Source organism: Zootoca vivipara, chromosome Z2 (assembly GCF_965207765.1).
Source record: "Zootoca vivipara chromosome Z2, rZooViv2.hap1.1, whole genome shotgun sequence".
Taxonomy (NCBI): Eukaryota; Metazoa; Chordata; class Lepidosauria; order Squamata; family Lacertidae; genus Zootoca; species Zootoca vivipara.
Genome location: NC_142585.1, coordinates 41,534,448 through 41,558,720, shown reverse-complemented (window position 1 = coordinate 41,558,720; position 24,273 = coordinate 41,534,448). Strand labels below are relative to the sequence as shown.

General features: G+C 45.9%; 1 protein-coding gene across 8 annotated transcripts in view; it reads right to left on the bottom strand.

Moving 5' to 3' along the window:
* Positions 1 to 24,273, bottom strand: part of CACNA1B (calcium voltage-gated channel subunit alpha1 B) — a 326,623-nt gene that overhangs the window by 172,021 nt on the left and 130,329 nt on the right. For all 8 annotated transcript variants that reach the window (XM_088664972.1, XM_088664973.1, XM_088664966.1 and 5 more), the window contains one exon: positions 13,043 to 13,146. In XM_088664972.1, the coding sequence (XP_088521098.1) occupies positions 13,043 to 13,146 (104 nt within the window). The remainder of the gene's footprint in view (positions 1 to 13,042; positions 13,147 to 24,273) is intronic.

Here is a 24,273-nt window from a genome sequence, read left to right as displayed (position 1 = left end):
TTGAACATTTTGGCTCCCAAATGTCGCAAACCTGGAAGTGACTGTTCCAGTTTGCGAAAGTTCTTTAGGAACCTGAACGTCTGACAGGGCTTCCATGGCTTCTGATTGGCTGTAGGAGCTTCCTGCAGCCAATCAGAATTCGCGATTTGGTTTTTGGACTTTCGGAGGAGATTCCGTTCTACTTCCAAGGTACGACTGTAAATGGGATTAGGATTGCCACCATATGCTCCAAGCTCCAAAAGAGTGAAGCATATTGGTTGGCCCCTTGTGGCTCTGAGCCTTGATTTAGGAAGTCCTGATTATAATATATACGATATCCGGAGGAAGTAGAACAGGGGTCAGCAAACTTTTCCAGCAGGGGGCCGGTCCACTGTAACTCAGACCTTGTGGGGGGGCCGGACTATATTTTGAAAATAATAATAATAAACGAATTCCTATGCCCCACAAATAACCCAGAGAGGCATTTTAAATAAAAGCACACATTCTACTCATGTAAAAACACCAGGCAGGCCCCACAAATAACCCAGAGGTGCATTTTAAATAAAGGACACATTCTACTCATGTAAAAACATGCTGATTCCCAGACCGTCCGCGGGCTGGATTTAGAAGGCGATTGGGCTGCATCCGGCCCCTGGGCCTTGGTTTGGGGACCCGTGAAGTAGAAGGAAGTTTTCAGTTTGCTTTAGAATTATTTTATGTTGAAAATTGGATTTAAAATTAGGTTAGGATATGTTTATATGATGAGTCTGCTAAAGAGGTGATAGAAAAAGAAGCTCAGAAGGAGGGGCCAAGGGAAGTCCCCCCCACGATAGAATATTAAAAAGTTATAACGAAAAAAGAAATTTTATTGTTGTAGTTTCTTTTTTCTTTTTCTTTCTTGTTCTATCTTTATTTGTGATTGTATTGTTTGTTTTAATTGTATTTTTGTTATTTGCATTTTTGTTATTGTGTATATATCAATTTGTGAAAAACGAATAAAAAAAATCTTTTAAAAAAAAGATTTAGGAAGTCCTAGTTGCATTACGCACAGGGTTACACTTGCCTATGAAATGATATTTAATAGTAAATGGTTGTCATAATTAGTGATGTTAATGATCATGTAACAAGTGTGGATGGGGGAGACCCTCTCCTCTGAGTGAGGAGCTGGCAGGACATGTGAAGGCATGAGCTCTTTCATGAGGTCAGGCAAGGGCAGCAAATGGAAGACGTCCACTTCCGGTTGGCAAGGCACCCGTGGCAGGAAAGAATGACAGGACCCAAGTTTTCAGGATGCTTCTCCTCCTATCCCTCCTGGTTTGGAGAGGAGCACTGTGAGCAGCAATGTACCTTCGTAGGCCACTGCCAGGAGGCTGGACTGGATGGCCCTTGTGGTCTCTTCCAACTCTATGGTTCTATGAATCTGGCTCAAGGTTCACCTGGCCTGGATGGCACCAGATCCAGGGTAGAAGAAAACCCTCTGCAGGCTTCTGCGGGTGCTTACTCTCTTTCTGCCCACCCCTGCATTTCTTATGCTGAGAGCACCAGTATCCTGTGAGTGGGGTAGGCTTTGAGAGAGGGCACCCCACCCAGAGTCAGCCACGATCCTGGTCGGCAGGAGCAGGGGGCAATCCTGCCTAACCTCTCCCCCCCCTCCTCCTGAGGTGCTTGTGGGGAGAGAGGAAGTATTTGTTGTTTGGGCTCATTGTTGCCAGCAGACTTTCCTGACCCATGACTGCTGACCTTTGCCAACTCACTAGCTTTGATTGAAAGGTGGCAGGGACAGTGACAGGGGAGGGGGAGAGCAGTGGCACTTCCAGTTTCCTAGCAGGTGCAGGCTTGTATTTTGAAAGTGCTCTCCCCTCCCCTCTCCCACCAGGTCAAAAGGGTTCCTGCGACATCCAAAAGGGGTCTTGTGTCACTTCCTCTCCCTGTCAATCTCCAATGGTGATTTTTGTGCACACACCTCTGGAATCCTTGGCAGGGTCCAGTTTCACCAATCTCTCTCCAACTATGCCTCAGAATAAAGCATATATTGGCAGCACAGGCTGGTGCACATTGGGACTAATAGGGTGGAAGGTAGTGGAGGTCAACAGTACATAGAGCCAGAGCTATAGAAGGCAGAGCCACCTCATCCTCCTTTTATTCCCATCCTCCTCCTTACTGCCCTGCAATGCACACAGCTTCGAACTGGTCATAAGTAAGAAGTTAGGCTTATTGAGCCAGACTGAGGGCAGACTGTGTTTGGTAGGTGATGTGCCACATTTGCCCTAATGGACCAGCCTTCATTTTAAATCAGAGGTATATTTTATTTCAGCAAGCCTACCCAAAGATAATCCTTTAGTCACCCATATTCTTTTTAAAAGTTTTTTCTGATTTCATTAAACAAAATGTACACATCACTTACCAAAACAAAAGACTGCTAAGCCCATGCAATAAATTGAGTGATATACATCCCCCCAACACACAAATAATTTCCCGAATATATTGCATTTTTGCATTATGCAAATAATGCAAATTATTTCCACAGGCGTGCATTTATATGCATATTTCCCCCTTTGTACACATTTTAGTACCTGCTGCTTGGTTGGAGGGGTGCATTGCAAAAATCAGGGAAATGATCATTTTTGAAGACTAGCCTGCATTTTAAATCTCTCTCTCTCTCTCTCTCTCTCTCTCTCTCTCTCTCTCTCTCTCTCTGTGTGTGTGTGTGTGTGTGTGTGTAACAGTGGCCTTCTGTGGATTGCCAGCGCAATACAGCCTCTACTCTAACCTATGGTGCACACACAGAGAAAGCCGAGGTCGGCAGAAGGACTTTCTGCCGATAGAGACAGAAATCCACTCACAGTCAACAAAAGCAGCAACACCTGGAGCAGGGCTTGCAACTCCCCACCAGTGGCCGAGCACCCAACCAATGTCCAGGGACAATGGTAGAGAGATCTTCAGCTTCCTGGGTTTTTAATGCCATCGCTCCCACTGCCCCATTTTAATGGTATTAAAAATTCAGGAAGCTGGAGAAGGGGGAAGCCACGTATCGACCACTGTTCTCCCCAACCTATATAGCACACCCTCTCCCCAGGGTTTTAGCTGTCCCTTTGCTCACCAGCAGCAGAATACAGCTGCCCTTGCAAAGTGGCACAGAGCTAGTTGCAGGGCTAGCATTCCTCTGTCCCGCTTGCAAAAGAAAAAAGAAAAAAGGAAGAAGCCAAGACTGATGGCTCATCCACACTTCTGCTTGTCCCACACCTGGGTGGCTTACAGCATGTATAGAACAAAGTAAAATATCAAGCATTCAAAACTTCCCAATACAAAGTTGCCTTCAGATGTCTTCTAAAAGTTACAGAGTTCTTTATTTCCTTGACATCTGAAGGGAGGGTGTTCCACAAGGAGGGCTCCACTACCAAGAAGGCCTTCTGCCTGGTGTTTTGCTTGACCCACTGCTTTCCTCGGGAAAACCCACTATTTATCACTGAATTGGAGCAAACCCCCATCTGCAGAAAACCCAATTGACATTTTCTTTGATTCAAACGTAAAGAGGGGGTTTCCCCAGGAAAGTGGTGGGACAAGAAGAGCCCTGCAGGGCAGTGGTCCATCTATTCCAGAATTCTGTTCTCAGAGCGCCCAACCAGACAGTCAAGGGGAACCCACAAGCAGGACCTGTACACAACCACCCTCTACTTTCCTGCTATTCAGAAGCATTGCCACCTCTATCAGCTTGGCTTAGTTTTAGCCAGAACTCACACCTCACTGGAATTCAGTTTTGGCACCTCTCAGTTGGGTACCATTGCCATTCTAAGAGAACAAGGGAGGTGCTCGTGGTGAGTTCTGGCAACCCTTTTTCTAGAAAAATAGCACTGGCTATCAGTCTCAATAGCCATTGATAGCCTTATCCTCCCTGATCCTATTTTAAAGCTGTCCAAGTTGGTGCCCTTCACTGTCCCTTGTGGGAGCCAATTCCAGAGTTTAATACTGTAATGCCCATCCCCTTTGTCCATTCTTTCTAACACAACACAGACTGGCATTTGCTGCAGGTGACCGTTGGAAGATGCTTGGCATTCTACGGCACACACTGGATTGCTAAGCCATTCTGGCACCCTCCCCAGAAAATGTAGATCAACACAGTTTTTTAAAAAATGCCCCTGGTGGTACACACACACACCCCACCCAGGAATTCGCCTCAGTTAATGCTCTCCTTGCTTAGCTTCAGTTCAAGCATTAACAGTTTGTCACATTCATGAAAAGAAAATCCTCCGTCTGGGCAGGAAGCAGGGGGAGTATTCATTCTCAGGTTTCAGAGCCATGCATTTCATCTTCCCCAAGCATAGCCCATCCTTTGTATTGTGCAATTCCTCCTGGGACTCCAGCGATGAGCAGATGCTTTGCAATTCCAAGCTGTTTTGCTGCAGTGCAACTAAAAGGGAATCTGGGCTCTAACTTCCACCCAATGCACCTGTGCTCTATCTGCTTGGGAAAACTCAGGGCAAGATTTGGAGGGTATGGGAGGAGAGAAAGAGCTTGTTCCAATTGCATCCATCTGCATAGATCAATGGTGAGCAAATGTTTTCAGCTCAAGGCCCACATCCCCTCATAGGAAAATTTCTGCATGCCAGAGGTGGTCAGGCACAGAGACAAAAAAAAAAATGGGTGGAGAAACAGGTGTGACACTGATCTCTGTACAGAGGGGTAGAATCCAGCCACCCAAAGGACACATGACTCTCTATCCAGGCAAGAAAGAGGCATTATCGCTTGCCAAGGATGCATTTTGGCAAAGTAAAAGCACTTAAGAAGAGTGTGGAACAGGGCTGACAAGAGGTGTGGCCTGAGGAGGGTTTGGTTCTTGCTACTGTGGGTTCAGGAAAATTGATCAAAATTGACCAAGGGGCTGGAGCAACTCCCCTATAAGGAAATCCTGCAGCATTTTGGACTTTTTGCTTTAGAGAAAAGGTGAGTAAGCAGTGGCATGACAGAAATGTATAAAATTATGCATGACATGGAAAAAAATTAACAGAGAAAAGTGGTTGGTTTTCCCCCCCTTCTTTCTCATAACAGTAGAACTCATGACCATCCATTGATGCTGAACACTGGAAGATTCAGGACATTCAAAGACTATTTCTTCATGCAGCACCTAGTTAAACTGTGGAACTCCCTCCCACCAGAAACAGTAATGGCCACCGCTCTGGAAGGCTTAAAAAGAGGATGGGACAAAATCATAGAGGAGGAGACTATAAACAGCTACTAGCCATGATGGCTGTGCTCTGCCTCTGAGAAATTGTACCTCTGAATACAAGTTTCTGGGAATCACAGGTGGACAGAGTGCTGTTGTGCTCATGTACAACTTATGGGTTTTCCACAGGCATCTGGTTGGCCACTGTGAGAGCAGGATAATGGGGTAAGAAGGGTCAATTTTGTCTCATATTTTTATATGTTGTCTCATATTTTTATGTGTGGGCGAGGTCACACACATAAACCTAATGGATGGAAACCCAGTTTGAAATACCCTCGCAAGACAGTTCCTAACCTTTAATTTCAAGTCCATTTGGCTTTTGACTGGTGGGTTTTTCTAAAGTGAAAGCATCACTTGAAAACCGAATGCAAGGTCCTGGTCCCCTTGGAGTTCTCTCTCTCTCCCAATGAGGCTGAATGATGAAAGAAACACACATGCTTTGGCCACCCCACCTGAGGGTCCCCCTTTGAGGTGAGGGAAGCTGAAGCATCAGGTCATGTCAATTGCCATGAGGGACCCCTGCCTGGGCCTGCCTTCACAGGGCTCCGCAGGACAGCCTTGGCCCTGCCATCTTACCTACATCATCCTTTGGGCATCTCACATGAAAGTCCTGCTGGGAGAACAAAGAGGTACTCTATAGCTGCTGAATTATTCATACCAGAGACAAGGAGCAGGGAAATGCCTTTCTTCTCCAACACAAAAGCAGCTGCTGAGAAGGGATGGGTATGCCAGGAGAACACTTGGCTGGCAAAAAGAATAATGGTGAAGGTGAGAAATCAGCAGTTTGAACAGGCTGAAGCTGGCAATGAAGTTCTCAGTGCCAATGCTTCATATTGCCATTTCAAATGGACACATGCTCTTTGCAAATAGAGTTCTTTTAAAGTGCCATCTTACATTCCTTACACACACACACACACACACGTTCTAGAGGAAAGTAGGAGATGCACACAGGCTATCTGTGTGCATCTTCTTCTCCATGCCCCTGGCCACCCACTAGCCACCCTTTTGACAAGCCTGGATTGTTCCAGGTGGCAACCTGAGGCCATCTCAACCTGCTCTCACCACACCATGGGTTGACCAGAATTAATATGAAACAGTTTGAGATTCACAGAATCAAAGAACTGTAGGATTGGAAGGAACACCAAGGGTCATCTACTCCAACTCTGCAATGCAGAGATCACTGCTAAAGAATCCCTGACAAGTGGCCATCCAACCTGTTTAAAAACTGCCAATGAATGAAAGTTCAATGCCTGCCAATGGAAGGTGGAGCCAGTTAATTCTACTCCCTCCCCCAATTCTCCTTCCTGCTGAGTTCTCCAAGGGACAGTGCTAATGTATGAAAGAAAAAGGCAACTTGATGGACTGGTTGTAAGCAAGAAGGAAGCCCAGTGAGGGCTGGTTGACAACAGACTGAGGTTGGTGAGGCACTGCCCCATTTTCCCCAAACAAACTTGCCTCCACTGCATGAAAGGCTAGGAAATACCTCTCTTCCAATCCCAGCTAAGAATGATGTAATCCAGTTGTTTTTATGTGAAGAGCAGCTGCAATTTGGAGGTCTGTATAGAGAATGATACACAGAGAAAGACCGTCTCCCTGGAGACTTGATGTGGGAGTAATTAGGGATATTGGGGGGGGGATTAACTTGGTTCATGTTTACATGCAAAGCTACCTAATTTACTCTTCCTGAACAAATACATGAGTAGTGGGGAATCTTTTTCAGCCTGAGGGCTATATTCCCTACTAGGTAATCATCTGGAGAGAAGACACGTCCCAGTGGTGGGTGGGTCCAGAAGCAACAGGGGGTGGAACCACATATGTAAATTTATTCACACATCCTTCTCTATCCTCCATCCAAGCAAGAAAGAGGCACTGGCATAGTTCCAGGGCACAAACCAGCCAGGCAAAAACATTCAGGGATGGTGAGAGATGCGGTCTGGAAAAGAGGTCTGGCCTGGGGAGCATCCCAAGGGCCAGATAGAAATGCATTTGCCCCCCCCCCAGGATTGAGGTTTCATATGCAATATGCAAACCAAGCCCCAACTATTCTTTGCAATTCAACCTTCTCTAAATCTGGTGATGCTGTTCCCCAGCAAGCCAAAAGTCGACAAATCACTGCTCGAAGTCAATAGCGGTACACATTTTTCAAACCAATTCCCTCCCCCCATCCCAAGAGGGCCACTAACACAACCTCCTTTGGGGGTAAATAAAAAGGAGTATTGTAGGAAGTCACCAAGAGCACACAAAATGTTTCCCCTCCTAGACACATATTTGCCACCTGTCCTACTTCGAGCAGGACATCTCGGATTCTGTTTCAAATCTCGGATGTCCCAACTATTCTGCCACTGCTACTGTGAGGCCTCCATTGAGGCCTGCTGCAGCCACAAACATACTCAAAGAAGCTGGGCCACACTTCTGGAAGTATGGAAGCAGCTGCGGTGGGCCTCGGTCTTGTCACGGTGGAGGCAGCAGAGGAGAGCTAGCGAAGGTAAGGTGGTAGGTGGGCAGTGAACTTGCAGGTGGTGTCATAGCAGTGTGGCCTGGGCACACCTGTGGGTGGCAGTGGGGTGGGTGGAGTGGGGTGGGCAAAGGTGGTCTGGGATGGAGGCGGCCTGGGGGAGTGTCCCCGATTTGGGTTGGGAAATGTTGGGTGGTATAGGACACTGAGAAAGGTACTGGGGATTGTGTATGTTTGGCCTACGCATCAGATCTGGGCTGATTTGGATTGGTTTGGCGTTTGGCCAGATCAGGTTGAGACAGCTCGGGATCATCCCAAATTGGGCTCCCAGAGTAATTCAGGGTTGGCATACAGGTAATAGGGGTGTGGGAGAAGAGGCAGGTGACAGCCTCTGCAAAGAGTACCATGAAACAGTGTAGAGTACCATGAAACAGTGTGCAAAGGGGCTTTCAAACAGCCTTGCACTTCATTTCGGTTGCATGTGCCTGTTTCCAGCCAGGCAACATGCATGCGTAGAAGGACTAAATCCCCAACTCAGGTTCAGTCCTGTATTGCAGTCAGGAGAAGGGGAAGGAGAAACAGCATCTCCTTCTTCTCCCACCTCCCTCCTGACCACATGCTCATCAATGGGGTTTAAAACCCTTATTGAGCATTAGGACTGGCCCCTGAATCAATCTGGGGCCCAGATCTAGGTTGGATCAGCCAGTGTCAAATTGAGGCCAATCCAAACTACCACATTGGGTCCTCTATCAGGTCAGCATATGGTGTGTGTGCACAACCCCAGTTTATATGGTTGCCAGCTTTTTTTTACTAGCTGTGCTCCAGTGCCTTTAACAGCATCTTGACACACAGACATTTGATAGGTGACACTTTGTCTGCATTCTCTATACTGCTGTCAGGAAAACTTTTCCATGCTGCATTTTTTTCTTTTCATTACAGACTGGTGCTAAAGGCAGAGCAGCAGAAGCAGTAAATGCCTAATGAGTTAGATGGGGAAAGTTTATTAAACAAAGCAGTAGGAACTGTATGTTTAGACTGAAAGTATTTGGGGATACCAGTGTCACAGATACTTAAAAACATGGGTTAAGGTCACCTTTTCTCTCTCATTTGAGCCACATTTCCCCTCGTCCAACTTAACTCCTGCTTTTTGCTACTTTCTATCCTGCTCTTACCACTTCCACCACCCACAATCAGCATAACAAGGTCAAAGTGTCCTGCATCTCAGTACGATGAAAAAGAAGAACAGCGCCTTAACAGAATGGGTCAGTGGATGATGCTTGTTAGTTAGTAATTATGTTCCAGGAAACAGGGGGAGAAACATAGGTCTTGTTTATGATGTTGAAATGAATAGAGATGAGGGAGGTTAATTATAAATCTGTTTTAGGAACACTATAGACCCAAGTGCAGGATGCAAACATTACCTTAGGTCATTACTCATTTCTGAAGCTCAGAAAATAATGTAGAATGATCTGTTTGTGAAAATGATGCACATTGAGAGTGGGGAACATTCTTCAGGTCAAGGGCTGCATTCCTTTCAGGGATACCCTTTGTGGGGCACATGCAGTGGTAGGACAGGGCCAGAGATAAAAGTGAATGGAGCAATGAATGTAAACTTCAGCATTTTACAGTAAGCTAGTTTCTACATACACTCTCTTGCCACCCCTCTATCCTCCATCTAAGCAAGCAAGAGGCCTTATCAGAGTTCAAGGACACATCTCAGTGAGTAGAAAGACTACAGGAGGGTGCGAAGATGAGATATCATGACAGTTTTATCACTTTGTGAAAAATAGCTGTGTACAGTGGTGCCTCGCTTAACGAATGCCCTGCTTAACGAAATTTCCACTTAATGAAAGGATTTTTCGAACGGAGGTTGCCTCGCTAGATGAATTCGTTTTATGAAAAATTCAACTAGCGAATCGCGGTTTCCCATAGGAATGCATTGAAATTCAATTAATGCGTTCCTATGGGCAAAAAAAAAAAAAAATCAAAAAAATTCAATGCATTCCTATGGGCTTCTCTAGACGAATTTTTCGTTATAAGAAAAGACCCGTGGAACAAATTAAATTCGTCTAGCGAGGCACCACTGTACAAGAATATGACCTGAAAAGCTGAGACTGGATGCAACCACACCACACCTGTATCTTTGGGGCAGCTTCCCCAGGGATGGGGAACTTCTGGCCAGCCATTGTTGAACTAAAGCTACGAACATCCCCAGAGAGTGTGGCCAACTGTCAGGGAATATGGGATCTGTGGCCCAAAACCTGGAGGGCACCATGCTGGTTATCCATGTACAGTACCATTATCCAAACCCATGTTGAGAAAAGAAGAGAGGTCAGTTCAGCTTCCTGGTTGCATCCAGGCAGGGGCGTACAAAGTGGGGGTGGAGGGGGCAGGTCGCCCAGATGCGCACTGTCCATGCGGGCATCCATACGGGCTGCCTCTTGCACAGCGACCTAACGGGCTTCCACGTGTGCACACTCCATATGGGATGCCACACATGCACAGTCCATACAGGATGCTGCTTGCACGGCAGCCTGTATGGTCACCGTGCAAGCAGCGAGTGGCTGCACATATGGAGTGTGCATGTGCGGTATTCCATACGGAGCGTGAACACGTGGGATGTCGCACATGCGCAGTCCATACATGCTGCCCCGCCCCAGGTGCCAGAGGAGGTTCCTCCACTACTGCATCCTGAAGGGAGAGGCCCTGCTAGCCCAGGATGCTAGAGCTCACTAATAGCTGGCATTTATCTCGGGAAGGACCAGGCCCTGGCTCAATCAATCAGGCACTTAGAGATTCTGCCACCGTCACCACTAGAGATAGAAGATGAATTTGATTCAATTAGGATTTTAATGTGAACCTATCTAAGGCCCCTCTGCCACTATACATTTAAAACAGCATCATTCTACTTTAAGCAGCCATGGCTTCCTCCAAAGAAACCTGGGAGCTGTAGTTTGTTTAAAAATGTTCACCCATAGCTACAATTCCCAGAATGGTTTAGCAATCAATCCCTCATTCTCAGGAAATGCTGGGAATCGTAGGTTTCTGTGGGAGGAAATAGGGGTTTCCTAACAACCCTCAACATTATGTGGTGGAGTCTCCTTCTTTGGAGGTCTTTAAGCAGAGGCTTGACAGGCATATGTCAAGAATGCTTTGATGGTGTTTCCTGCTCGGCAGGGGGTTGGACTGGATGGCCCTTGTGGTCTCTTCCAACTCTACGATTCTATGATTCTATGATTCTAACACCCTTAGCAAACTACAGTTGCCCAGGATTTTTTTTTGGGGGGGGGCTAACCATGACTGTTCAAAATGGTATCATGCTGTGTAAAATGGCTAGCACAGATGAGTCATAGTATTGTAGAGTTAGAAGGGGCACCAATGGTCATCTAGTCCAACTCCCTGCAATGCAGGAATATCAGTTGAACTATCCATGACAAATGACCATCCAACTTCTGCTTAAAAACCTCCAAGGAAGGAGAGAGTCCACCAGCTCCCGAAGGAGCCTGTTTGACACTGTCAAACAGCTCTTACTGTCAGAAAGTTTTTCCTCATGCTTAATCTGAGTCTCCTTTCTTGTAACTTGAATCCATTGGTCCAGGTCCTACCCTCCAGAGCAGGAGAAACAAGCTTGCTCCATCTTCCATGGGGACAGCCCTTTAGCTATTTGAAGACGGCTATCATGAAATCTCCAGATTTTGTGATGATGTTCTCCAACCAAATAATGCATGCAAAAATGTGCATACCAGGGGACAGCATGACTAAAGATACACACATTAACCTGAGGTGGGGGAACTTTTGGCCCTCCAGATGCTACTGAACAACTCCCATGTGTATGTGTTGGAGTTCTGTTGGGATCGCAACCAGCACAAGTATACACACAGAGAGTTGTTCTCCTAGACTTATTTCAGGAATATTTGGACTGTTTGGCTTTGAGATACTGAGTTGTGCATGTCATGATTATGTTGGCACTTGTATATATTATTAAAGATTTCATGTAAAAGAAGGTGTTGAAATGTCATACAATATTGTTAATGAATTTTTGTAAACCACATACAGAGTTGTTTAGTTTGTGATTGAACTCCCAACTCCCATCAGCCCCAGCCATCACTGCCAATATCCAATGCTGATGGGAGTTGCAGTTCAGCAGCATCCGGAGGGTGAAAGGGCTATCCCACTGCTGCATTGGTGAATGACGGGTCAGAAATGCACCATATTAGACAAAATTGCTCACAAAACCCAAAACTGGATACAAAATTCTGTATACCAGGAGAAATTTGCACGAAAAATGCTGCTGAATCTTAATACCTTTTCGTTTAATTGCAAAATGAGGCAGAAATGCAGTGAACCAAACTAAAAGTCTGGAAAATCAAGAGACTGAGAGAAAGGGAAAGGGGAAGATTCATTCATCCCTATCTGCCACAGAACCTGGCTACTGGAGCACGGTGTGAACTCCTGAATTACAGAACAACACCAGCGGCCTTTTCCCTCCCACTCACAGTTCACTTAGATCATCCTCTGGTCCCTTTCCACAAATGAAGGCACATACAGATCCAATTCATTGTCAACAAACGCTCAATGGATTAATCAACTGAGCATTATTCACTTGTCCGATATGCATTAAAAAGGGGGGGGAATCCGAACCCCACTCTTGATTTTCCCAGCCTTATATCTTTTTCCTTCTCCACCCCCAGGCCAACTGGCTACTTGAGAGCTTTAATAATAATGCCTTCTCCTCCAAAGGCTTCACCCGATTCCGAATATTTACCATGAAACTGGAAAGCGCTGTAGCGGAAATGGAATCCTGCATAACCGAGTTGGTGCCAGGTGTTGGCTTGATAGAGCACATCCTAAGGCCCCACACCCTAGCTGTGGGCTCACTTAAAAGAGCCCTTTGGACCTGCTCCTCTTTGGCACCACTGCAACCTTCCTCTTCACCTGCAACCAGAAAGAGCTGCAAACCACCCCTCCCTTGTTTCAGATGCCCTTTGAAAATATATATTGTTTAGGCAGGCCTTTGCAATATATTTTCTTTATTTCTCTTTTTTTAACCAATCAGTTTTTATTGATGTTTTTATGCTGGTTTTATTTTTATAAGTTGCACACCACCCTGATGGTGTGTTTCTTTTTAAGGAAAGTGTGGATTGCCAATAAGCAATAAATAAATAAATGGACCAATGGTACGACAGTATAATATAGCTTCCTATGTGTGAGCACAGAGGTAAAGCTTTTGGCTTGCATGGAGAAGCTTCCAGGTTCAATCTCTGGCATATCCAAGTCTGGAGAGCCACTCCCAGCCTGTGCTGGCAATACTGTGACAGATGGACCTGGTGGCCTGACTCCCTACTTTCTCCGTCTTATCATTAGTGGAAAAGAAACTGGGTCCTTACCCTGATAGGACACCAAGGACCAAGTTGAGCATGAAGAAAGAGCCGATGATGATGAGGGGGATGAAGTAAAGCCAGTTCCACATATTCCCTGCAGCGTCGTTAGTCTGGAGAAAGACAGAGAAAAGGGGAAGAGGAGAAAGAGACTTTAATCCAAACTCACATGTCCAGCATACAATGAACCAAGCATTTCTTTTTTACTGTTTTTTTTTTAATACTACACTTCAGCGGTGCTTTTCTTTCTAGAAAATGAGGTGCAGGAACACTCATGTTTTTTTTGACAGAGCCAAAGCCGTTGAGCATTATTTAGGGGGGGGGAAACAATGTTTTGGGGGCAGGAACGCTTCTCCACCTCATCGCCCCACCACCAGCATCACTGCAGCCGCATTTCAACGTCAACTCCAACACGCTGCCCCACAGCCTCCAACATAAAGCCATGAGCGGCATGCAGCCCAAAGACTCCGACACGCAGCTCTGGGCACCTTGCCACTATACAGCTGCTGGTACACAACAAAGAGGTGCTGGAATGCATCAAAGAGGTGCCGGAACTCAGTTCTGGTGAGATCCACCTGAAAAAAGCCCTGCACTTCACTACTCATTACATCAGGGGACTTCGCCTGTATGTGAAGTCAAGCTCTCCCAGATTGAGCGGACGGGAGCAATAGTGGGTCCAGTGGTCAAGAAGGCAGTTTTTGCACATGCCGTAGAGGGAAGTGAGAGGCAGACGGGGCTCATGAACATGGGAGGGTAGTCCATCTAGAAGAAGGAAAACTCTAACACTAAACCTCCACTGCCTTGTGGGACATCTTCAGGAGAAGAAAAAGCTAAGGAGTAAACCCTACACAAATTCAGCGTGGAGTCCCTATGGCCTTGTACACTTCCTTCCAGCAACTCCTGCAGTTAAACTGGTGCTAAACACATTGCTCTGATTTCCTTGGGACCACACCAGTGAAGCTGAGACAGGTGTCTTGTTGTCTGGGCAGCTCAGGACCTCCATACATACACACTGCCCAGGCTTGCCTCCCACGGAAATTGCTTCAGTGCTGCTAATGCAGCATTTAGACCTCACACCTGGAGGTACACTCTATTGTCTCTTGAGAGAGATGGGTGCCCACACCATGGGTGAGCAACCTCAGGCTTGATGGCTGAATAACAGCCCTCCAGAGTTCTCTATCTGCCTCCTAGCTGGATCAGATTATTTCCAAGGTCCCTCTCAAACTCTGTGGGTTAGTAGTCAATGTTAGTCCTACTCAGAGTAGACCCATTGGAATTGATGGCCATGACTCACAGAGGGACATTTCAGTAGGTCAACCCTGAGCAGAATGTAGTTGGCGGCAATGCTATGGTTCTAAGGACCAGCTTCCATCCTCACCCATTAGAGGGTGATGGATAAGGGATCTTGTGCTGACTCCTGTCTCATTCACTAAGGGCTGGGAGCCATGAAGCAAAATCAATTTTTATGCCTTCCCTTAAAATACTTTAATGGTTTAATGCTTGGGTGACTTGTTTATGCCACTCAACTCCCAACCCAACCACAGAACTAATCAGATACAATGGAGATAGGAAATGGAAATACTTTCAATGCTCTGATAGTGTTTTACATTGTAAAACACTTGAGAGGCTCCGGACTTCTGCATTGCATGGGGGAAAAATTACATCATGCATTTAAGAGTTACATACATCTCATTGATTTTACATATCACCTTGCTGCTTAAGAACAAACATTCTATCAAGAAAAATAATTGCTGTACTGGAGCTCACTCAATGCTCACTAATTTCTTGCCGTGATCCACACACTACCACCAGTCAAACACAATCCTGTGATGGTCAAAAGCCGGCTCCACTATGAGGAGCTGAGTGCTCCTAGGTAAAATCAGGGATGGAGCAACTCTCCTGTGAGGAGAGAAATGTGAGTAAGAGGTGATATGGCAGGAGCCTGTAAAAGTATGCATGGCATGGTGAAGGTTAAGAGAGAAATGCTTTTTGTCCCTCTGCCATAATACTAGAATGCAGGACCACCCACTGAAACTGAATATTGGAAGATACAGGATGGAGAAGGGGAAGAACTTATTCACAGGCGCATAAAGTTTTTGCCAATACAGGGCTGCCTTCAGATGTCTTCTAAAAGTCTGGTAATTGTTGTTCTCTTTGAAATCTGGTGGGAGGGCCTTCCACAGGGCGGGCGCCACTACTGAGAAGGCCCTCTGCCTGGTTCCTTGTAGCTTCACTTCTCGCAGTGAGGGAACCAGCAGAAGACCCTCAGAAGAGGACCTCAGTGTCTGGGCTGAACGATGGGGGTGGAGATACTCCTTTAGATATACTGGGCCAAGGCTATTTAGGGCTTTAAATGTCAGCACCAACGCTTTGAATTGTCCTCAGAACCATACCGTGAGCCAGTGTAGATCCTTTAGGACTGGTGCTACATGGCTCTGGCAGCCACTCACTGTCACCAGTTTGGCAGCTGCATTCTGGATTAGTTGAAGTTTCCAAGACACCTTCAAAGGTAGCCCCACGTAGAGTGCATTGCAGGAGTCTAAGTGGAAGATAGCCAGAGCATGTACCACTCTGGCAAGACAGTGCATGGGCAGGTAGGGTCTCACCTGGGCCTTTAGAGGCACAGTTACCTCATTCAGGGCCAGGATGTCCCCCACACCTGTCCACCCTCTGCCTCCCAGAAACAGTACTTCTGTCTTCTTGGGAGTCAACCTCAATCCGTTAATCACAATCCATCCTTCAACTGCCTCCAGACACTCACACGGGATGTTCACCACCTCAGAGAGCAGCACAGTCATACAAGGCAAACCCTGCCCTCCACAACATCTTTTCCTGCTAGCTCTGTGACTGATGGAGGAGATCCTGCTCCATCCCGGAACATCCAGAAAGCAACAAAAGATGAAGATTCTCTGTTTAACGGTCACTGTTACATCAAATAATCTACTTGTTGTTGTTGTTCAGTCGTGTCCGACCCAATGGTATTTTTTTGCTGTTTTTAAGATAGCCTCTGACTTAGAGAGAGCTAGACAAGGTTCTCTGAGGTTGTTCAGCTTTCCAGTGAACAGACAATTTACTTCATAGAATCATAGAATTGTAGAGTTGGAAGGAACCTCGAGGATCATCTAATCCAACACCTTGCAATGGAGGAGGACTGTAAGGGGATCGAACCCAGGACGTTGATCAGCACCGCTAGTCGCATCAGATGGTTTGGTGGGGGGGGGGAGTGAAAATGCAATATTACCCCAAAGATTGATGTATGCCTGTGAATACCAGGTGCTAGGAATCAAAGGTAGGAAGAGCTCTGTCCCGCTTATGAGCTTCAGAGCTTTGCAGGTTTGTTTGCCACTTCTGCTAATTAGCAACGCTATTTACACATTATTTATTTCAGCTTATTCCTACACATAGCTCTGGGGTACACACACATAGACCTGACATATACAAAGAAGTAACATCCCAGTTCAACTCCACACAGAAGTAAATCCATAAATCACCATGCATGCTGGGAACTTCCCAGGTGTTAATTTTTTATTTATTTTTAAGTGCAAATAACAAGCAGCTGTTACTCCATCTGAGGTGAGGAATCAACACCCTTCTTTGTACTTAAGAATGTAAATACATAAGAAGTTGCCTGCAGGGTAGAACTAAAAGATCCTTACTTTTTTTCCCCCTAGGGATAGGGCACCTCAAGCCCAAGAACTGGGTGTGGCCCTGTAGCCCTCTCTTTCTGGCCCTCGGGACTCTGCCCAGGCCACATACTCTTCCCAACCAGACCTCTCATCTGTCCTGCTTTGCAAACCCCTTCAGAGCTTTTGCCCAGCTGGAACAATGTGCCCTTGAACCTCTGATCTTGCTCCACGCTTGCCTACATGGAGGGCAGAGAGGGAGGTGTCAATGAGTGTAGAAACGTCTATTGTAGAAAGGTACAATTTCCATGTGTTGCTCTGCCCACTTTTAGCCTGTGTCCCCACCCAACATGGGCATGTGGGTCCTAGAAGATTGCCCAGAAGGGAATGTGGCCGTCAGGCTTCAAGAACTTCCCCTGATACAGTGGCTAACCAGATGTATCCAGGAAGCCAAATGACATGACATGAAGGCAACTACTCTCTCCTGCTGTTGCGCCCAGAAACTGGTAGCCAGTAAGCAGCACACCACCTTTGAACCTGGATAGTTCCATGTGGCTATCATGGTGCATAGCCATGAATATGTCTAGCCTAGCCTTCTCCAGGCTCTAGCCTTCCAGGTGGACTCCCATGTTTTCCAGCCCTGGCTACCACAGCCAATGGTCAGAAAAGCAGGGTGCTGCAGCCCAACCTTTTCTGGGGCTGCTTAAGAAAGATCTTAAGATAGGTAGTTAAACTATGGAGTTCACTCTCAAATGAGGTAGTGATGGCCACCAGCTTTAATGGTTTAGAAGAAGGTTAGACAAATTCACGGAGGAGGAGAAAGCTATCATTGTCTCCTAGCCATGATGGCTATGTTCTGCCTCTACTGTCAGTGGCAGTATATCTCTGAATACTAGTTACCAAGAGTTGTAAGTGGGACGAGAGTGCTGTTGAACTCAGATCCTACTTGCAGGTTTTCCAGAGGCATCTGGTTGGCCACTGTGAGTATAAGATGTTGGACTTGGTGGGCCTTTGATCTGATCTGGCAAAGCTCTTATAATCTTAGCCATATGATCTTAGGGAAGGCAGATGCAACTGAGTGCCTAACCATCTACTCCTGAAGAGATGGTTGCCCTGCCCTGAGAGACCACAGGAGCAGGGAGGCCCAGGCCACAGAACTTCTGCCATCACCTTCCAGTCAACTGGAGAGGGCTCTTATTACTCCACATCTGAAATCACTTATCTGTTTCCATACTTCAAAACTGTAAATTGCCTTGGTATAAAGGACTCTGTAAGCGCAATAAATGAATGAATAAAAACATTCAGAGTGACGCAGATTGGGGGACAGTGGTCTAATCCCCTCTAAAATACATTTAAGCTAGTAGTAATTGCCACATATTTATTCAGAGAAAAGGCCATAGCTCACTGGTAGAGCAACTGCCTTGCACACAAAAGGCCCCAGGCTCAACCCCTGAAATATTCACACAGTGCTGAGAAGAGGATGCCTGTTTGAAATCCTGAAGAGCTGCTGTGACTATTGAGCTGGATAGACCCAAGGCTTTGACTTATAAGACAGCTTCTTATGATGTGGTGGCCAAATCCTTGAAATTAGTTCCCCCTAGCATGAGATGTTGTACTTGAAGTAGGATGAGTGCAGGTGCCGGGCAGGTCCCTGGCCCAGTAGTTATTATCGGCTTCCTTATTGTTCCTTATGTTTAGCATTCTTCTTGGGGAATTGTTTTCCTTTTGGCACAGAGGCAAGTCTGTGTACAAAGCCTTTCATTACAGTATTTGCTCCTTGCTGTCTTTGTTCCCTAAAATTGGCCTGAGCAATAATCTGAGTGTTTCTTCCCCCTTGCTTGTTTTTTAATAGGGCTCCCAATAGCTAAGACCACGGTGACATTTTTTACTAGAGGATAATTTCTGGCATCCTCCGCTTAAACTCTGGCAACTTCAGTGTTCAGTGAAAGAGCCAAGTTTTCTCTTTGCTGCCCTGATTTTTTCCCCTTACCAATGAAGCTGCAAAAGATTTATCTAGAGTCAAGATCGGAAGCACTTTTTGTGGGCCACTGGCTTCCTCAGCACAAATGCTCTGCTCAAAAGTAGTGACTTTTAAGTTTCAGTGGCAAGTTACGATGAGCATTTGTAGGGCTATTTCTAGTTACAGGGGAGTAATACAATTAAGGGTGAACCTAACTAAACCTAACAACACAAAAACCGAGACACAGCCATCTTTCAAAATTTATACCTCTCCTCTTTTTGAAATGCAGTCCTCCTGCCGAGTAACATGCATAAAAATTAAGGTAAAGCATGCTTGATCTCCTCCACCACCTCAACATTAAGGGTGCCTAGCCCCCTCCCAACAGATATTGGGGTCCTATTTATCTACTTGCACTTTGACGTGCTTTCGAACTTCTAGGTTGGCAGGAGCTGGGACCAAGCAACAGGAGCTCACCCCGTCACAGGGATTCGAACCGCCGAATAAAGCTAGAGTAGAATAAAAGGACTTCTGGCTGTCTGTACCTACACATTATATTCATTCTTTAGAATTCAACCATTCTATCTTCTATAAGGCAGTATTTTTTTTCAATCTTCAAATCCAGATATTACAAGTTCATTTTCTCTTTCACGCAAAAAGTCCATAAGAAATTTCCAATCCTTAACAAATGTTAGTGATGATTTTTCTCTAATTAAATATTTTAGCTTAGCCATCTCAGCTAAGTTCAGTAATTTTATCAGCCATTCTTCTATAGTGGATAGGGCTGTGTCTTTCCATCTTTGAGCATAGAGCAGTCTCGCCACAGTAATCATATATTGGAGTAATCTTCCATAATCCTTTTCTAATTGTATGTCTATAAGCCCTAAAAGGAATACCGTAGTTCTGACTGCAATTGGATTTTAACCTTTTAAATTTGCTGTATCAATGTACGTATTTGCATCCAATATTTTTAGCCGGTTGTTGTTGTTGTTAATAAATTTGTATACATATGAGAAAATGTCCCTTCCTATTCTCTCTCCCCCCCCCCTTGAAATTTCCAGGAAAAATTCAAAACATTTTAATACATTCTAAATAGTTTCTCAACAGTTTTACTCCTGCCTCTTACAGAACTCAATGGGGAGAAGGATGGTGACAAAACTAGAATTAGTTGGCTCCACCTGTTATTGGCTCTGGCTGAACCTGGCTTTTGTGCTAGTGCAACCTATTGTTGGTCTCCCTGTCTTCCACCCTACCAGTTCCAACTGGCACAAGCCACCACCGAGAGCCCTTGGGTGGATGGAGCCACTCTAGTCCCTGATATTATTTCCAATCTAAGCAAATGCTTTCCCTGTCATTTTCTCTATTTATGCTTCCTTCTATCCATCTTCTCTGGAAAGAGGAGGGTACTGAATAGGAACAAGGAAGAGCATGGCCTACAGATAGAGCGCAAGGTCTTGAGAGGGCAGGATTTCCCCCCTTTCTCATCTACAGAAGAAGCAAGAACACCAGGCACCCTGTGTCCAGTAACCGTGCTCAGCAGCAAAAGGGGCTTAGCCAAAGAGGACTGCGACAAATCACCTTCAGAATGGATGCTGGAATAGAACAGGTCCCCTGGGGCAGGTGAACAATTGTCAGTCAGCCTGCAAGGTGGCTGAACTAATTTCATGTTCCTTCCATGTTTTTATTTATTTAAATAAATGGAAAATTTAAACTACCAACCATTGAGGCTGTGCTGAACTTTATTTTTTGGGCACCAATACTAAAAACAAACAAATCCACAACTGATGTTAGTCCCTGAAGGATTTTACTATTAGAGGGAGTTCATTGTCAGTCTGGACTCTGTTAGCAAGACCAGAATTCTGGCTCACAAACAAGGAAGCCTGGAGGAACTGGCAGGATGCAAATACACTGGCGTAGCATGGGTTACTGGTGCCCAGGTTTGGGGCAAATGTTGCACCCCACTGGTTGACTGGGCAGCTGGGGTGAAGGCATACACTGAGGGGGGGGTCTTTTCCCCTCAGGCACTTTCCTGCCTTCCTCCCCAAGGTGGTGGTCTTGGGGACTGGAGTGGCACCATCTACCCAAGCAAGTTTTTAGTTCAGTCAGTAGAACATGAGACTTAATCTCAGGGTTCTGGGTTTGAGCCCCACATTGGGCAAAAGACTGCTGCATTGCAGGAGGTTGAATTAGATGGCCCTTGCAGTCCCTTCCAACCCTACAATTCTATGGTTCACATTGGTGGCTATTGCCTATTGGAACTTGTAGGGTGGAAGGCAGGGAGACCAACAGTAGCTGGTGCCAGAACCAAAGATAGACTCTGCAAGAGCCAATGAATGGTAAAGGTAAAGGTAAAGGGACCCCTGACCTGAATGGTAGAGCCAGCTAATTCTAGCTTTGTCCCCATCTTTCCCTGCTGAGTTCTGTAGGGCCAACCCTGAGACTAAGGAGGAGGAGTCTGACAGCCTTAGACGGATTTGCAAATGAGGAAGCAGACAGGCGGGTGCTGGCTGAGAGCAGACTGGTGTTAGTGGGATAGCATTTCATGTGTCCTAACAGACCAGCCTCCACTGTTGGTTCTCCTTAATGGGAAAAGGCTGTAAAAGCTTTCAGTTTAGGTCAAGACTTTGTCAGGTGAATAACAGTCTGTCCTGGCTTTTAGCATGTTCTCTAGTTTTGACCTAGAACACCATGTTCTCTAGTTTTGACCTAGACCTAGTTTTACAAGAAAGAAAATTCCACCTAAACATTAGGAAGAACTTCCTGACAGTAAGAGCTGTTCGGCAGTGGAATTTGCTGCCAAGGAGTGTGGTGGAGTCTCCTTCTTTGGAGGTCTTTAAGCAGAGGCTTGACAGCCATCTGTCAGGAATGCTTTGATGGTGTTTCCTGCTTGGCAGGGGGTTGGACTGGATGGCCCTTGTGGTCTCTTCCAACTCTATGATTCTATGACCTCCCAGTTCTAATCTTTGACTCAGCTCCTGTTTTTCCACATCCTGAGTCTGCCCCCCTCTCCCCATAACTGCTGATGCCTCAATTCTAAGACAATTAAGCGACTGGGCTAATCATGATATGAGCAGCATCAGGGTTACTGGAGAAAGCTAGAATACCCCCCCCCACACACACACACTGTCAAGCTCCTGAATTCTAAGTGTACCAGCCCAGTAGATAAAGCAAGGTTTTGCTCAATCAGAATGTAGGGCACACAAGAAAGAGAGATAAGTCCTTCATCTGCAGCACAACAGAGGTTATTCCAAACTCCCAGAGCAGCACGATGGAAGACCCATCTGCCATCCATGCAAGTAGCTGAAGATGAATTTGCTAATAGTGCTGTCAGAATCTATCATCTTGTAAACATGGCTAATGGGCAAAGACAAGCTCTATAAATTTCCAGACAAACACAAGTATTAAATCAGGTATTAAAGAAAAAGAAAACAACCCACAACTATAAATACTCAATTGGGGCATGAGGTTGACACTGTCTGTCCTGAATCCATCCCGGCTAATGTGATTTAAGTTTTGCCAGCATGCCAGCTGCAGGGAGAGAAAAGAAGGCGTCTTGACAAGAGGAACAACAAAGAGAGTGCCCAGTGAAAATGCAGAAGAGGTGGGGAAACCTTTGTACCCAAAGGCTACATCCCCTTCAAATAATTTTTATGGTGGCTGCAGACTAGGGGTGGGAGGGTCCAGAAGTATAAGTGGGTAGAATTTAATTTTATATTTGTACAGTAAGGTAGTTTTTACACACACACACACACACACACACACACACACACACACACACCTCTGTCTTCAATCCAAGGCAAGCAAAAAAGCATGCTTAGAGTTCCTTCCTTCCAGGCAAAAATATTCAGTGAGTTGCAAAGCAATGCTGGTGAGGGATGTGGCCTGAGGAGAGCCTCAAGGCTGAGACAGAAGAAACCTGGATGCCCAGATTTAAGACGCATAGGATGGTTTTAGGGTCTCCTTCTCCCACCATATTAATCCTACATGGATTCCTCAACACCTCCTGCTTCTTTACTAAATACACTAAGATGGAACCACTTCCTCTAAAATGGGTTGAGGCCATTTGTGTCCTTCCATCAGAAGTTATTCCTACATTTTTGTCTCCCCAGAATCTGCCTTCAGCCAGAACAAAAAGAACATACGAAGAGCCTGCTAAATGAGGCCAATGGCCTATCTAGACAAACATTGTTTTCTCAAACCAATCCTGCAAGCAGGACCCGAGCACAAGAGCACTCTCACCTCCTGTGGTTTCTGGCAACTCGTATTCAGAAGCATTACTGGTTCTGACCATGGAGGCAGTGCATAGTCTTTGTGCCTAACAAAGTGTTTGTGCTGACATTTACAGCCCTAAACAGTCTTGACCCAGTATACCTGAAGGGGCATCTCCACCTCTGAGGGTCTTCTGCTGGTTCCCTCACTTTGAGAAGTGAAGCTACAGGGAACCAGGCAGAGGGTCTTCTTGACACTGGAGCCCTCCCTGTGGAACACCCTCCCATCAGATTTAAAGAGATAAAGATTACACAACTTTTAGAAGACACCTGAAGTCAGCCTTGTAGTGGGGAAATTTTTTATGTTTAATGTTTAATGATATTTTTATATATGTTGGTGGCGCTGTGGGTTAAACCACAGAGCCTAGGGCTTGCTGATCAGAAGGTTGGCGGTTCAAATCCCTGCGACGGGGTGAGCTCCCGTTGCTTGGTCCCAGCTCCTGCCAACCTAGCAGTTCAAAAGCACGCCAGAGTGCAAGTAGATAAATAGGTACCGCTCCAAGCGGGAAGGTAAACGGCGTTTCCGTGTGCTGCTCTGGTTCGCCAGAAGTGGCTTTGTCATGCTGGCCACATGACTTGGAAGCTGTACGCCAGCTCCCTCAGCCAATAATGCGATATGAGCGCCGCAACCCCAGAGTCAGTCACGACTGGACCTAATGGTCAGGGGTCCCTTTACCTTTACCTTTATATATGTTGGAAACTGCCCATAGTGGCTGGGGCAACTCAGCCAGATCGGCAGAGTATAATTATTATTTTCTTTAAAAAAGTTGTTCTTATTGTTAGCCAGCTTTATTTTTTAAAACATTTCTTACATTTTTTTCCTGTGTGTCAGAGATATGCTTCCCCTCTACAGTATTTCCCATCATGACCCAGCCAGCAAATGAAGTGCCTTTGCTCCTGTCAGGCAGGTGGAAATAATTCCAATGGCTCCTCTCACCGCCCCTTTTCCACTGCAGAGCCGGCATCCTAAGAACATAAGGAGAGCCTGGCTCCTGGATTATGGTAAATGGCCCATCCAATCCAGCATCCTCATCTCACAACAGCCACCCAGATCCCCATGGGAAACCCACAAGCAACATTTGAGTACAGCAGCGGTGTGTCTCCTCATTTGGGAGTCCCAGCAACTGATACTGAGAGGCATGCTGCCCGTAACACTGGCAGGAGAACACAGCCATCTCAGCTACTAGCCATTGATAGCTGTATCCTACATGATTTTGCCCAATCCTCTTTTAAAGCCAACTAAGGTTAGTGGTTTAATCAAAAAATAGTGAAGAGTACCATGGCAATTCTACAGGTGCAAATAGTATTCAATGCAGGATCACATAAAACCACAGGTAGGTAGCCGTGTTGGTCTGAGTCGAAGGAAAATAAAAAAATTCCTTCAGTAGCACC